Here is a 15,442-nt window from a genome sequence, read left to right as displayed (position 1 = left end):
AAAACTATTTTTTGAAAGAATGATAGTTAAGAGATCATCACTATTTTAGATTCTATACATATTAAAATAATTATTTTGAATAAATAAAAATAAAAAAATTAAATTTGAACCATCCAAATGAGATATGAATAGTTCAGATCTGATGAGCTTAGAGTACTCATCAAAGGAATGAGCACTGAAATTGATTCCGACGGATTATGGGGATTTGTTCCTCCTCCTTTTCGATGCAGAACATGTTTTTCAAGTGTCCTCCATGTGCTATGCGTTAGGTTAAATGTGGGCTACGGTTAGAATATGAGTGGCCTTAAGTGAGTGAGGATCAACCCAATTGATAATGCGCACCTAAACTATTGGGTGATTCAAGGCCTAGGCTTAGTCTAGCCCATGATGAAACCACTAAAGCGCACACTTATGTGACCTCTTCTCATATAAAAACAAAACCTACACTACCCCGACGCGGGTTTGATAGAATAATTAAAAAAAAAAAAAGTTTTTCATAACATGATGAGTTAAAATTTAAATGCTTGCTATTCACCAAAAAAAAAAATAAATTAAATGCTTGCTGAGGTGCTTAGATTGTGTTCAATAATGCCTCGAACTAGATCTTCTCTAACAGGAGATTTAGTAATTTTAAGTTCTTTGTTGTAGGATTCTCCCTTTTCCAAACTATCCTTCCATGTAATTAAATATGCATTTTAGCTCCTAATTACGCCCAAACAAATATGAATAAGACCCCAAATAAAGTACAAAATAATATATAAAATAGGGATTTATCACTAGCTATATTAATAACCACCGTGACATATATTAACTAGTATCAACTTCCACAATACACTTGTTATTAACATTTAAACTTATTATATTAACAATTGTAAGACGGGTACTTTTAACAGAGGAAGCCAATTTAATTTACAAAGAAAAGTTTATAAACCAGTACAAAATCTAATAAACTAAGTAAACAGGCATAGGATTTTATTGTACCCCATTTAAAGTTTTCCATCTGAGTGCCACTTGAGATAGTGTCGTTGTAGAAGAACCATCTTCTTTTACTGCATTCGCAGCAGCAATTTTTAAATCTTTCATTCTCTTGCGAATCGCTTCACTCTTTTCGCCTTCCATCAAACTCTCAACCAATTTAGCAATCTCCTCCCTCTCTACTATGCCATTTTCATTCACTTTAGGCCTCAAAGCAACCTTAAGACCATCAGTTAACAAAACAGCATTCATTTTTTGCTCTGCATAAAGTGGCCACGCTATTATTGGCACACCCTTCTGTACGCTCTCAAGAATTGAGTTCCAGCCACAGTGACACAAGAACCCACCAATGGAACTATGGCTAAGGATTGAAATCTGAGGTGCCCATGAGGGAATAACAAAACCTTGCTGTTTGGTTCTCTCAAAGAAGCCTTCTGGTAAGAAATCTAAAGGATTCTGATTTGTAGAACCAAGGTAAGCAGCATTCACCGACTTACTTGGTGCTCTAAGAACCCATAAGAACCTCTGGCCACTCAGTTCCAAGCCAAAAGCCAACTCGTTGATTTGTTCTTGAGATAAGGTCCCACCACTTCCAAAAGAAACATATAGAACAGAGTTAGGTGGCTGATTCTCCAACCACTTTAGGCACTCTGACCCGTTTTCTTCACTGTCTGACCCGGCTCGAGTGATGGGTCCGACCGGATAGACGGGTGGATAACTGCTTTCTTTCTGTGTGAAGGTTCTTATAGCAACTTCTTCCATCTCCTTGAAGCTGTTAACCAATAGCCCATCAACAGTAGATAACCATCTCTTGCTTCGTTGGAGAAACATTTTGTAATATTCATTGGATCGATTTTCAACCGGGTCTGGGAGATCGCTACCTTGAAGTGGGAGACAACCTGGGATCTGGATAGGTTCTGGTACGTCTCTGAACTCACCAGAAATCTCTTCGTGGAGGGTTGGGAGATAGAGGCAGAAGGAAAGCATTGAAGCATTCGAGGGGTAGTAAAGAAAAGACAAAGCATTGAGCTCCTTTGCGAAACCTAGTACCTCGGATGCAAAAGAGTCTGAAACTATGGCAGCCAACGGAGATCTGGAATTCAAGGACTTCAACTCATTCCATAAAGATGGCAAAGATTTGGTCACTGTGACTTGAATTTGTATTGCTAGGTGCGAATCTTGTGGCAGGTCTTGTTTGGAGATAGGAGGAAGAAAAATGGATTGGATGTTTGAAGGAAGATTTTGAAGGTAGGCTATGGAGGAAGGAGGAGGAGATTCTAGCGAGGGGATGATGAATGTGACATGAAAATCTCGGTGAAGATGAACAAGTCGCTTGGAGAATTCAAGAATAGGAATCAGATGGCTAAAACCTGGACTGGGAACAACGGCTATATGGGTTGTTTTCTCCATGGAATCTTCAAAACAAGGCCTTATTGAAAGTTGAAAGTTGAAATCGAAGCTCGTAAATTTGGGGACTTCTGAGTTCAAGTCTTGAGGTGTTGATGGCCCATGCAGTAGAAGAGATATCTTATGAAATTAAACTAAAATATATGTTTGAATCTTTAATTTGATTTGTACAAGGTTTTAATTTAATTTCTTATCTTTAAAAAATATATTTTTAGTTTTTTAATTTTAAAATTAAAAAAAATAATGATACGAAGATCTTAAATATTAATAAAAAAATTTAAATACTAAAATATTAAATTTAATTTTTTAAAAATTTATAATTATTATAAAAGATTATCATTAAAACTTAAGAATTTTATGGTTAAAAGATTACATGTATGATTTTTAAAATTAAAAAAAACAAATTAAAATATTATAAAATCACTTTTTCTTTTAGCCTTGGAGAATTCTCCACCGCATATCTTTGATAGGGTGTATTAATTCCCAATGTGTTTTTTTCTTGGCAACCCCATCGTGTTGTTGCCTGTCATTTCATTTTCATGAGAAAATGAAATGACAGGTGACCCATTATTTTGTATCTTTTTCAAAAAAATAAATATTGAGAAAATCACCAAAAAATTATAAATAAAACCCATTATAACTTTAATATTAATTTTGGTAATAATTGATAAGTAAATAATAAATTTTTTATAATCAAGTTCTTGTATGCAATTTTCTAAATAAAAGTAAAAATTATAAAAAAAATCATAAAAAAGAACTGTGGAATTTGAAAAATTATAAATAAAGTCCAGTGATAATATTATTATGGGTTTCAATAATTATAGTATAGGGTTTGGTAATAATTTTTATAAATAAGTTCTCATCTGTGATTTTTCAAATTTTATGATTTTTTCAAAATTATATAACCACCTAAGTATGAAGTTTTGGTGAAAATAACTTTTAGTGTACTATAAAGTTTTGAGTTTGAGTTTATAGGAATGAAAAAAAAAAACTATTTGAGATCTTTTTTAGACTTGATAAAGAGGCATGTAAAAAATAGTTAGTATAAAAACAAAAAATCACATGAATCGTTTTTAATTTAGAAATTCTTAGCACAGCAAAAAGAACCTAATCCACCTTATAATATAAAATAAAAAGATGAAAGTCAAAAAGCTATCTTGTTCTAAAAAATACAAGCCAGTGTATTTTAAAGAAATACAAACCTTTTTTTTTTTTTTAAAATCCTTTTCTCCACCTCGTCCGAGCCGCCTCCGCTTTTCAACTGCACCCCCCTTTTTTTTTTTTTTTTAACTACATGGTTGATATCTTTCCACGTCTTATTCTTAACAACGGCCACAAAAAATCACTGATCACTCATCACGGTGGCGATCATAACGATGTAAAATCTTCAAATTTATTACGTTGAATAGCACGGACATCCCCTCAAAAATGTTGTGAAAAATCTATTTTTAATCGACATCCAAGGGCTTTCCTACTATAATAGTATTTGCTTCAATTATTTGATGGTTGTTTGAATGTTTTCAAACAATAGTCAAATTGTTATAAATTTATGAAATTTTAATAATTACAACAATTTGATGATTGCTTCTATGTAACCGTTAAATATTGTCCTATATTTAATTTACAGTTAATATAATAACCGTCAAATAAATAATTATTTGACCTTTGCTTCGGGTTACTTGAGGCTTTTTTTTTTTATAACCAATAAGTATGAAGTGTCAAATATGACAATTTCTTTAGCAGTTATAATTAATAATTAAAAACATTAAATTGCAAGATAAAAATAAAAACAACTATATTTTTAATATTGATTAGTAAAATGATCTATATTATTACTCCAACATATCTTACTTTTGTTAATAATTAAAATAATCGTTTTATTATTATTTTTATATAAAAGCCTGTATCATATATAGTCGTCGTTTCCTCTTCCTTATTTTCTTTTTTGAATGATTTGTTTTTTTGAACAAATATCTTCCTTATTTTCCAACTCCCATAATCTTCTTGTGTTTATTTAATGAAATATAAATATTACTATCTCCATTCTCCGGTACTTAATATAAAATTCAATTTAATTTTTAATTTGATTTTAAATATAACACTTCAATTTACTTTATTTTCTTATATTTATTTACTTTTCTAAAATAATTTTTATAATAATTACATATATTAAATATTTTATCAAATGATATTTCTAAATAATACACATTATTATAAAAATTTTTTAAAAAAATTAGTAAAAATAATTAACTTAACAAAATTTTGAACATATTAAAATTAATTAGTCGGGTCTTATATCAATGAGTTAAAAAAGTATTTTTCTTTTCGAAATCACCGAACGCCAATATTGTTTTGGCAAAAAAAAAAAAAAAAAGAAACACCAATATTGTTCATTTTAAAAAAAAATCTGAAATCTGAAATGATTACAAAATAGGTTAATGATTGAGAACAGGCGGCATCTTTGCAGAGGAGCACGTGATATTGTACGAATAGTAATAATAACATTACTGGGGGGTGTCTGAACAAAAAGTCACGTACGTTTGTTAAAATATTTTTTCTTTTTATAATTTGAAATATCAGCTCAATATCCATCAAGAAAAGCTTTTTAAACCAAGACGTTTTACTTCATATTTAGGGTGTGTTTGGATGAAACCAAACCGTGATTTGAAAAAGTGATTTTGGAGAATAAATTCTGAGAAGAATAAATTCTGAAAGAATAGATTTTATGAAAAAGTGATTTTGAAAAGTGAGAGTATTTGGATAGTTGTTAGCAGAAGCACTTTTTATATATACAAATTATTAAAAAAAGACATAAGTTAATATGATAATTACAGAAAAAATAGATTTTATGATATATTTTAATTTGAAGGAATAAATTGTTCATAATATATTTTTTATTAACAAAATTAATAATACATAAGATAATATAATTAATAAATAATTAATATGTATATATATTTGTAAAATATAACATTAAATATGTTTATAAAAAAATATGTTTATAAAAAAAATAACAAGATATATATCATATAGGCTCTCACACTTTTCCTTTTTTCTCCAAAAGCAAAAAAATTTTCTTTTTTCAAAACTATGGTTTTGACCCAAAACTATGGTTTTGGTTTTTGGATAGGTGTTTGGGTGATTTATTCCCCAAACTATAGTTTGGGGCCTCACCCAAACACAGCCTTAATAAGTTGTCTAGATCTTATTGTTGAAGATATAATAATGATTTTGCTTATTATGAACCGTCTGTAAGTAATTCGATAAAAATGAGTATGTATCAATGCATGGACCTTGACCAGTCAGTAGAATTCAATTTGCTTAAACTTATTTTTATGTATAAAAAAGAAAGTAAATAAAAGGTGGTCAGCTTTTTCACTTACTGAAAATTAAAACGTCGGATTAATCTCAACTTATTTAATTTGAGAAAAAGACAACAAGACCACGTGAAACTTTTCAGTGGAAGGGGACCATTTCCCGTCAAGCCATATGCTTTTATTACACAGTACATTTTATTTACCCACATGGCAAAATGTCTTGTCATCTTGAATAAATAGGATTCGATTTTTTGAAGGAAAGCAGCCACACACATTTAATGTTCCAACGGTCTTTTTTTAAGCAAAATATTTTAAAATAAATTTATAACTAAATTTTTTTTCTTCTTCTGATGAAACTAGACTTTATTTTAGGATATACTGGCACATGATTCTGCAGTGTTTCTTTTTTTTCTTGCTAGATTAGGGAGTGCAATATTTTTTTTGACAAATTAATAAAATAACTCTCATTATTTTACAATAAAGTGTGTGTATATATTTTTTGTAGTCGTTAAAAACATGAAATAAATCATATAAATAAAAGTTTCAGTGTATATCATTGCAACTACTAATAAGAATGAGTTGTGCCAACCGCTACGTGAACCACTAGTTAGTCGCTTGGTCAATAGAGCGTGTACGGTTCGAGTCCACTCCCTTGTAACTTAAAAAAAAAAACAAAAACAAAACACGATAACACTGAAAGTCGAAGATGAGAGAGAAAGCGGTAAACTCAAATTGATGAAAATATTATTCTTATTCATATCATATTCAGCCCCCAGCTTAAGTATTTATATACAACTAATATAACTTAATGTTTGACAGTTGTCAACTAACAGATCTTAACAAATCTAACAAACTAACAACTCAGTTAATTATTCCCTAATACCCCCCTCAAGCTGGAGAATGTATATCTATCATTCCCAGCTTGGAAAGGAGTGTACAAAATGGAGTAGGAGCAAGTGCTTTAGTGAAGATATCAGCCAGCTGGTCTTGAGAACTGATCGGAAGAAGATGTAGCAATCCCTTTTGTAGTTTCTCACGCACTAGATGACAATCAATTTCGATATGTTTTGTTCTTTCATGAAAGGTAGGATTGGCTGCAATATGTCTAGCAGATTGACTGTCACAGTACAATAGGGCAGGTGACGTTTGAGCAAGTCCAAAATCCTTCAACAAATAAGAAAGCCATTGTAGTTCACAAGTTGTAGCTGCAAGTGCCCTGTATTCAGCCTCAGAAGAAGAACGGGATACTGTCTGTTGTTTCTTAGATCGCCAAGTTATCAATGCTTTATCCAAGAAACCACAAAAACCAGTGATGGAACGTCTAGTATCTGCACATCCAGCCCAGTCAGAGTCACTGAAAGCCTTTAAACGTAGATCAGATTGTGCAGGAAGAGAGACCCTTTCCAGGTGAAGCTTTAATATAGCGAAGAACTCTGTGAGCTGCTCGGAGATGAACATCAGTTGGACTGTGTACAAATTGACTCAATTGCTGTACTGCAAATGATATATCTGGTCTAGTATTTGTGAGATACAACAAGCGACCAACAAGTGTTCTATAGGATGAACTATCTTCCAGAGGAATTCCTGAATCTTGAGTAAGCTTGAGATCCCTATCCATAGGAGTTTTGACTGGTTTGCTATCAAGAAAACCAGCATCTAATAAAATGTCTAAGGCAAATTTGCGTTGACATAGAGAAATACCAGTAGAACTGCGAGCAATTTCAAAGCCTAGGAAGTATTTAGCATCTCCCAAGTCCTTGATCTTAAAAGAATTATCAAGATAAGCCTTAAGTCGATTAATCTCAACCAAATCAGTACCACTCAGGATTATGTCATCAACATATACCAACAGAACGGTAAAAGAAGTATCAGATTTCTTAATAAACAAAGAATGATCAGCTTGAGAATGATGATATCCACAGGACAAAAGTGCTTCAGAGAGCTTAAAAAACCATTGTCTACTGGCTTGTTTTAAGCCATAAAGGAATCTCTGTAATTTACAAACTTGAGTGGGAGAAGAAACTGATAAACCTGGTGGAGGAAGCATATATACCTCCTCATTAAGATCCCCATGTAAAAAAGCATTATTTACATCAAGTTGCTTTAAATGCCAATTATGAGCAGCAGCTAGAGCAAGTAGTAAACGAACTGTAGTGAGTTTAGCTACAGGTGAAAAAGTATCAATATAGTCAACTCCTTCAATCTGAGTATAGCCTTGTGCAACTAAACGTCCCTTGTATCTAGCTAAGCTACCATCTGAGTTATATTTCTTTGCCAAGACCCACTTACAACCTATAGGACGCTTGCCAGGAGGTAAATCAGTTAACACCCAGGTATTATTTTGCTGTAAAGCATCTAGTTCAGCTTCTATAGCTTTCCGCCAACACTCATGTTTGATAGCTTGGGCATAGGTTTTAGGTATATCATCAACAGAAATGGACAAAGCAAAATTTTTATATTTAGAAGAAAGACGATTATATGACAAGACAGAAGATAAAGGATGATAGCTACCTGCCTCCATGGAATCTGGTACAGCTGCAGTACATTGAAGGGTGTAATGATAGTCATGCAGATATGATGGTGGTCTTTTAAGTCTAGAAGAACGTCTTGGAGAAGGTAAAGAAGTAGGAACAGATGCAGAGGAATTTTCAATGGAAGTGGATGAAGTTGCTGAAGAAGTGGTATTGGTTTCTTCTGAAAATTCAAGAATGGGTAGCTCTTGTGGCAAAGGTATTGAATCAGACTGTTGTGATGATGGCATGTCACTATTGCAGAAGGGAAAAATAGATTCATAAAAGTATACATTCCTTGAGATAGAAATTTTTCGGGTGGTTAGATCCAGAGTAATAAAACCTTTGGTACCATCTTGAAATCCTAAAAAAACACATTTTTCTGCTCTTTTATCAAATTTAGTGCGATGCTGAGTAAGAGTTGAAGTAAAGCAAAGACAACCAAAAACTTTGAGGTTATTCATTTCAGGAGGTTTTTGGTGTATAATATCATACGGACTCTTATTTTTCAAAACAGGGGTAGGTAATCTATTAATGATATAAATGGCGTGAGAAATAGCATAGGACCAGTAGACTTTTGGAAGCCTAGCTTGAAATAACAAAGCTCTAGCAACATTAAGAATATGTTGATGTTTTCTTTCCACAACACTATTTTGTTCAGGAGTTTCAACACAAGAAGTCTGATGCAGTATTCCTTTGTTAGCATAAAATTCTGTCATATTAAATTCTAAACCATTATCAGTTCTAATGGTTTGAACATATGTGTGAAATTGTGTTTCAACAAGCTGAACAAAATTTTTAACATGAGAACGAACTTCAGATTTATTATGGAGGAGATAAACCCATGTATATCTTGAAAAATCATCTACTATAGTAAGAAAGTATTTATGCCCATGTACAGAAGGTATATGATAGGGTCCCCAAATATCCAAATGCAACAAACTAAAAATTTTATCAGATTTAGTATTGCTAACAGGAAAGGGCAATTTTCTTTGTTTAGCAAAATGACAGACATCACAACAATTAAAAGAAGGATTATGAGAAATGAAAGGAAACTGCTGGTGCAGAGTATGTAGTGTGGATTTGGACAAATGTCCTAAACAGAAATGCCAAAGATCAAAAGGAGTATCACAATTTGGAATAGTGCAGATGTGATTAGCAACAGAAACTGCATTTTTCTTCATGATATAAAGCCCTTCAATCATTTCAGCTGAACCAATCATCTTCCATGATGGCAGCAGATGAATTAGACACTTTAACTTCTGAAAGGAAACAAGGCAAGAAATAGAAGCTGTGAGTTTAGAAACAGAAATGAGGTTAAAACGAAATTCTGGAATATACAGAACATCATGAATTGAAAAAGAATCTGAGAATTCAATAATCCCACTATAAGTGGCTACTGTTCGTGAACCATCTGGTAGATTAACAATGATAGGAGAGATAGATTTGTATGAAGAGAATAAAGATAGAGAGAAACAAATATGGTCAGTAGCTCCTGAATCAATGATCCAATGAGCATGTGGAGAATGAATAAGAAAAGCATAGGATGTACCATTGGTAGAGATATGATTGACTGAGGATTGGGGAGATGAATGATCTGCTTGAACTAGAGCCAACAGCTTTTTGTATTGTTCTGGAGTGAAACTGTAATTTTGATTAGCGACCTTAGGTTCAGAAGAATCTTTGGATTTAGGATCACCAGATGAAATAGCATTAGCTGAACTTGTCGAACCAGCAGGAACTTGAGAATTCTTGAACTTGAATCCCGGAGGAAATCCATGTTTCTTGTAACATGTAGCTTCAGTATGACGAAATTTACCACAGTAAGTACACTGTTGCTTGTCTTTTCCTGCATTCTGAAGTCGATTATAACCAGCTTTGCTGAGTAAAGTTGTTGCTTCTGCCCCTTGAAATCCCATTTCTCTTTCCTGTTGTGCAACAAGAGAAAACACCCGATTAACATTCGGCAAAGGATCAATCAACATTATTTGCGACTTAACGGCAGAAAATCTGTCGCTCAATCCCTTCAAGAACTTAATCACATAATCTTGCTCCAAATGTTTCTTGAAAGATTCTGCAGCACCACAATTGCACTTCGGATTACATGAACAGGCTATTATAGGTCTTAAGGTCAGATACTCGTCCCACAAGATTTTCAGCTTCGTGAAATATTCACTCACAGTCAGATCCCCTTGCTTGAGACCTTGGATTTCTTCTAATAGATCTGCCAACCGGAAGACATCATTCTGTGAGAATCGATCACGGAGGTCCTCCCAAACATCTGAGGCGCGATCGATCCATAAGATGCTTTGAGCTATTGTCGGTGACAATGACCTGGTAATCCATGATAATACCATCATGTTACATCTTTCCCAGGCTGGAAAGACCGGGTCCGTAACACTAGGAATAGGAGTTGATCGATCGATGAAACGTATCTTATTTTTGGAGAGCAGAGCCATCCTCATAGCTCGTGCCCATGAGTGGTAATTAGGTCCTGAGAGAACTGGTGAAACCAAGATCAAAGATGGATTCTCATTCGGGTGTAAGTAGAAGGGGCTGGCGATATTAGAAATAGCATCTTGAAGAATAGAGGTAGAAGACGACGAGATGTTCGCCATGGAAGAAAAGACTAAGAACAAGAAGAGAGAATTAAAACGGCAGAGGAAGTAAACAAAATCAGAGTTTCTGCTCTGATACCATAACACTGAAAGTCGAAGATGAGAGAGAAAGCGGTAAACTCAAATTGATGAAAATATTATTCTTATTCATATCATATTCAGCCCCCAGCTTAAGTATTTATATACAACTAATATAACTTAATGTTTGACAGTTGTCAACTAACAGATCTTAACAAATCTAACAAACTAACAACTCAGTTAATTATTCCCTAATACACGACCACGTGAACCTTGTCAGCAAGGGGACCATTCCCTATCAAGCAACGTCCTTTTAATATGCATTTTATTTACCATACAGTAAAATCTCTCGTCATATGTAAACAGGGGCAAATTCTTGAACGAAGGCAACCACACTTCTCTATTCCTTCTCTTTCAACTCAATTTTCATAAGCAGCCATTTTCAACGTAAAGCCATCCTCATGGAGAAAACGATCACTCACATAGCCGTTGTTCCTAGTACAGCCCATAGCCATTTCTTCCCCGTTCTTGAGTTCTCCAAGCGACTTGTTCATCTTCATCCAGATCTTCATGTCACCTGCATAATTCCTTCTCTTGGCTCTCTTTCAACTTCCTCAATAACGTACCTAAATTCACTTCCTTCCAATATTCACTCTGTCTTTCTTCCTCCAATCTCCATTAATGACTTGCCACAGCAACAAGCTCCAGCATTCCTAAGCAAACTAGTTATCACTAAGTCCCTACCATCTTTACGTGAGGTCTTGAACTCTATGTGTTCCCAAACTCCTCCTTTGGCTGCTTTGGTTGCGGACACTTTAGCGTACGAAGCACTTGATCTCGCAAAGGAACTCAACATCTTGTCCTTTGTTTTTGCTCCTTGGTCTGCTACATTGTTGTCCTTCTACTTGCAATTACCGAAACTAGATGAGGATATTGTTGGTGAATTTCGAGACTGTACAAAACCTTTCAAGATTCCTGGCTGTGTTCCAATCTATGGAAAAGATTTACCAGACCCTGTTCAAGATCGATCGAGTGAAGCATACAAAATGGTTGTGCTTCGTGCTAAAACACTCTCTTCTGTGGATGGTATCATGCTTAATAGCTTTGTGGAAATGGGAGAAGGTTCAGCAAAAGCCTTGGCAAATAACACAAGTGGTAGTCCTCCTGTCTACCTGGTTGGACCCATCTCATCACAAACTGGTTCTATAGATGAGAAAGACAGGCCTGAATGTATGACTTGGTTGGAAAAGCAACCACCTAGGTCTGTCTTGTACGTTTCATTCGGAAGTGGAGGGACACTCCCCCAAGAGCAGCTCAATGAACTGGCTCTTGGGTTGGAACTAAGTGGCCAAAAGTTCTTATGGGTTGTGAGAGCCCCAAGTAGGGTTTCTAATGCTGCTTATCATGCTTCTTCTTCTTCAAATGAGAACCCTTTAGATTTCTTGCCAAAAGGCTTCTTAGAGAGAACAAAAGATCGAGGTTTTGTTGTTCCTTCATGGGCGCCTCAGATTCAAATTCTTAGTCACAGTTCAGTGGCTGGATTCTTGAGTCATTGTGGGTGGAATTCGACCCTTGAAAGTGTTGTACATGGTGTGCCACTCATAACGTGGCCACTGTTTGCAGAGCAGAAACTGAATGCTATTATTCTAAATAATGTTCTAAAAGTGGCCGTGAGGCCCAAGGTCAACGAAAAGGGAATAGTGGAAAGGGAAGAAATTAAAGAGGTGATAAAGAGATTAATGAAGGGTGAAGAAGGTAAGGATATTTACAAACAAATGAAGGATTTGAAAGAAGCTGCGGCTAATGCAATGAAAGAAGATGCTTCCTCTACAGAGACACTCTCTCAGGTTGCCCATATTTGGAGAAAGATGGGGGGCCATCAAGAAAAATAAATGCTCGTTGTTTCATTCTATATATTTTATTTGAGTTTTTTTACTCTAGCTTCTTATCTTTGTTGATCATTCCTTATTGGAAAATCAATTCTCAGTTATTTTTAGTGTTTCCTCCATGTTAGTTATTACTTATTACTAGGTTGTCCACATATTGAATCAAGGGCTAAGATGCAAAAATATCTATCAACACCATATACTTTTTTCAAGTGCAAATCTTACTATGAAAGTTCAAAATGGGTGCAAAAGAAGAAATTGCAGAAGAAAAAATATTGCAAAAAAGTCCCTAAAAATATGATAATTGCTTTGAAGTTTTAAAGGGACTTGACTGCAATAATGTCCCTAGTAATTCAAATAGAAAAAAACAGTAAAAAAAAAAAGAAAATTGTCAATATAGGCCGCGATAGTTGTCAATATAGTTGCTTCACTTGTTAATGATAATTGTGTCATGTAGGTTTACATTAAAGATGGTGAGCACGTTCGGAAAGCATCTATTATTTTTTTCCCCCTATATAAGGGGAAAGTTTATAAATGATGAAGAAGATGATATGCGATATGTTGGGGTTAGTGTGAGAATGATAAACATAAAAAGAAGGCCCAAGTTATGAAGAGTTGAAAGAAATTATATCATTAATTCTTGAAAAATAAAATAACTCCTTTGTTTTGAAAATATTTTGGATCTATCAATATTATATGTCATTATGTAACTTGAAATTATATTTTTTTCCAAAATTGTATCAGCAGATAAATTGACAAATGATAATGTAACTATTGACAAGTGACACTACAATTATAAACAAGTGATGGTGTACTTAATGACAAGTAATTTCATAATTTCATATCAATACTAATTGACTTTTAATAACAATTTTATATCACATTATAACCACGATGAATTAGTGTAGAAGAATTGATGATATCATATGTCATTATATTTATAACCTACTGTGCAAGTTGAAATCACATTTTTCAAAACTGATATTAGCAGATAGATTGACAAGTCATAGTGCAACAAGTGACAAATGAAGAAATGTGTATTGCCACTGAAGGGTGCCAATATTACAACTGAAATGACATCAAAATTTAACATACTAGTTTATAACCAACTTTCATTTACAGCTTCATATACATATAATTACACCAATTTTACAGCTCATCTAAATTTTTAAAAAAAAAAACATGCAGATTGCATGTATCCAATACTAAACTAACCAATTGGTGTGTATTGTGACATCTACAAAAAAAAAATTTCTATTTACATCCATTTACAAAAAATTCCCTTCATATGCGTTTTGAAAAAAATGGTTTTCACATATTCTCAGTTAACATTTGGGTTCTTACATATCTTTACAGTGTATCTAGCCTCAATGCATCTTCTCTTGCTACTTTTGTATGGCTATTATTTCCATTCTCTTCTATGTACATAGGTCACTTTCTTCATTGAACTTTATTAAATACTCTACCTTATCATCATCTACCAACTCCGTAACTGTATTTTTATCATATATAACTGAGAATTTCAAAACAAAGGAGTTACTTTCTTTTTCAAGAATTGATGATATAATTTCTTTCAACTATTTATAACTTGTGCCTTCTTTTATGCTTATTATTCTTACATTACCCTCCAACATATCGCATATCGTCTTCTCCATTATTTATAAACTTCCCCCTATATGGGGGAAAAAGACAAAATAGATGATGCTTTCCAAATATGCTCACCATCTTTGATGTAAACCTGCATGACAAAATTGCCATTAATAAGTGAAGCAATAATATTAATAACTATCACGGTCTATATTGACAACTATGTGGCTTACAATGATGACACTATCTTTTTAGCGATTTTTCTATTTAAATTACGAGGAACAATAAGGTCTTGTCAACTTTCCCATTTGATAAACCTCTATTATTTCTTGTTATTTTGTATCTTTTTAAGGGTTTTTATCAGCTAAAATAAGTTAATTTGCATTTATTACTACTATTTTCAATTAATGAATGATTTTATTAAAATAGAGCAAAAAGGGTATTTTCGTTATATTCTTATGTTTGCTCTTAATTAATAAATTTCGGGACTTTTGATATTACACTTTGTTAAATTATTTTGTAGGTTATTTTGGGAAATTTGGAAAAAGAAAAAAAAGAATTGGACAGAAGGACCTGAGATTTCAAAATTGCTGTGAATGACCTATGGACAATGAAACTCATCATTTTGAATATGGGAGCATTAGGGCATTTAATTATCAAATTGAAGGATGCTGGGAGGGGAGAAGCCGCAACATTTACAGCCTTTGACTTCTTCTTCTTTAATAAAAGTCCAGCAAGCTCCACACGTTCCCTTTTCCATCAATGTCGAGACTCCACCTCCCTTGTCCTCCATTGTCAACGCCGACATTGATACTTCCGTCCTCCATCTCCACCATCAACGTTCTCTCCTCCCACTATAAACACCATCTGCGTCTTCCTTCTTCTCTCTTCCTCCAGCTCAACTTTCTACTTCTAGCTTCATGGATTATGGGTGTTTCAGATGAGTTGTGACTGGGTTCAGAGCTATGAAAGGCTAAGTTCATTGTGCTCTTTGGGACTGAATATATAATGGCTTGAGTTTGGGATTAACAAAAGGGAGTTTAATGTAAGAATGGCTGATCACCCAAGAGGGGGTGAATTGGGTGTTAATTAAAATTAAAAACCTTTTCGCAATGTAATAAAAT

At 33.7% G+C, this 15,442-nt stretch overlaps 2 protein-coding genes across 4 annotated transcripts; one reads left to right on the top strand and one right to left on the bottom strand.

Annotated features, from left to right (window-relative positions):
• Nucleotides 1-756: 756 nt before the first annotated feature.
• LOC114713028 (hydroquinone glucosyltransferase-like) lies at nucleotides 757-11,489 on the bottom strand. Of its 3 annotated transcripts, none has more exons than XM_028897612.1 (2): nucleotides 11,423-11,489; nucleotides 757-2,308 (listed from the first exon to the last, which is right to left on the bottom strand). In XM_028897612.1, the coding sequence occupies exon 2, from the start codon at nucleotides 1,960-1,962 to the stop codon at nucleotides 973-975; it is 990 nt and encodes a 329-aa protein (XP_028753445.1). In that variant the 5' UTR covers nucleotides 1,963-2,308; nucleotides 11,423-11,489; the 3' UTR covers nucleotides 757-972. The 3 variants fall into 3 exon arrangements, with proteins under 3 accessions (XP_028753445.1, XP_028753446.1, XP_028753444.1); XM_028897613.1 differs by lacking the exon at nucleotides 11,423-11,489 and adding an exon at nucleotides 11,367-11,404 and having other exon boundaries at nucleotides 757-2,252; XM_028897611.1 differs by lacking the exon at nucleotides 11,423-11,489 and having other exon boundaries at nucleotides 757-2,507.
• On the top strand, nucleotides 11,259-12,943 carry LOC114713026 (UDP-glycosyltransferase 72B1-like). Its single transcript, XM_028897610.1, has one exon. It carries the CDS (start codon nucleotides 11,307-11,309, stop codon nucleotides 12,735-12,737), a length of 1,431 nt encoding a protein of 476 aa, XP_028753443.1. The 5' UTR covers nucleotides 11,259-11,306; the 3' UTR covers nucleotides 12,738-12,943.
• The last annotated feature ends 2,499 nt before the right edge of the window (nucleotides 12,944-15,442 follow it).

This window comes from Neltuma alba, unplaced genomic scaffold (assembly GCF_004799145.2).
Source record: "Neltuma alba isolate B1F8T4 unplaced genomic scaffold, ASM479914v2 tig00011409_pilon, whole genome shotgun sequence".
Classification (NCBI taxonomy): Eukaryota; Viridiplantae; Streptophyta; class Magnoliopsida; order Fabales; family Fabaceae; genus Neltuma; species Neltuma alba.
Note: the sequence above shows the minus strand (reverse complement) of the source record. Positions and strands in the feature narration are given on the sequence as shown.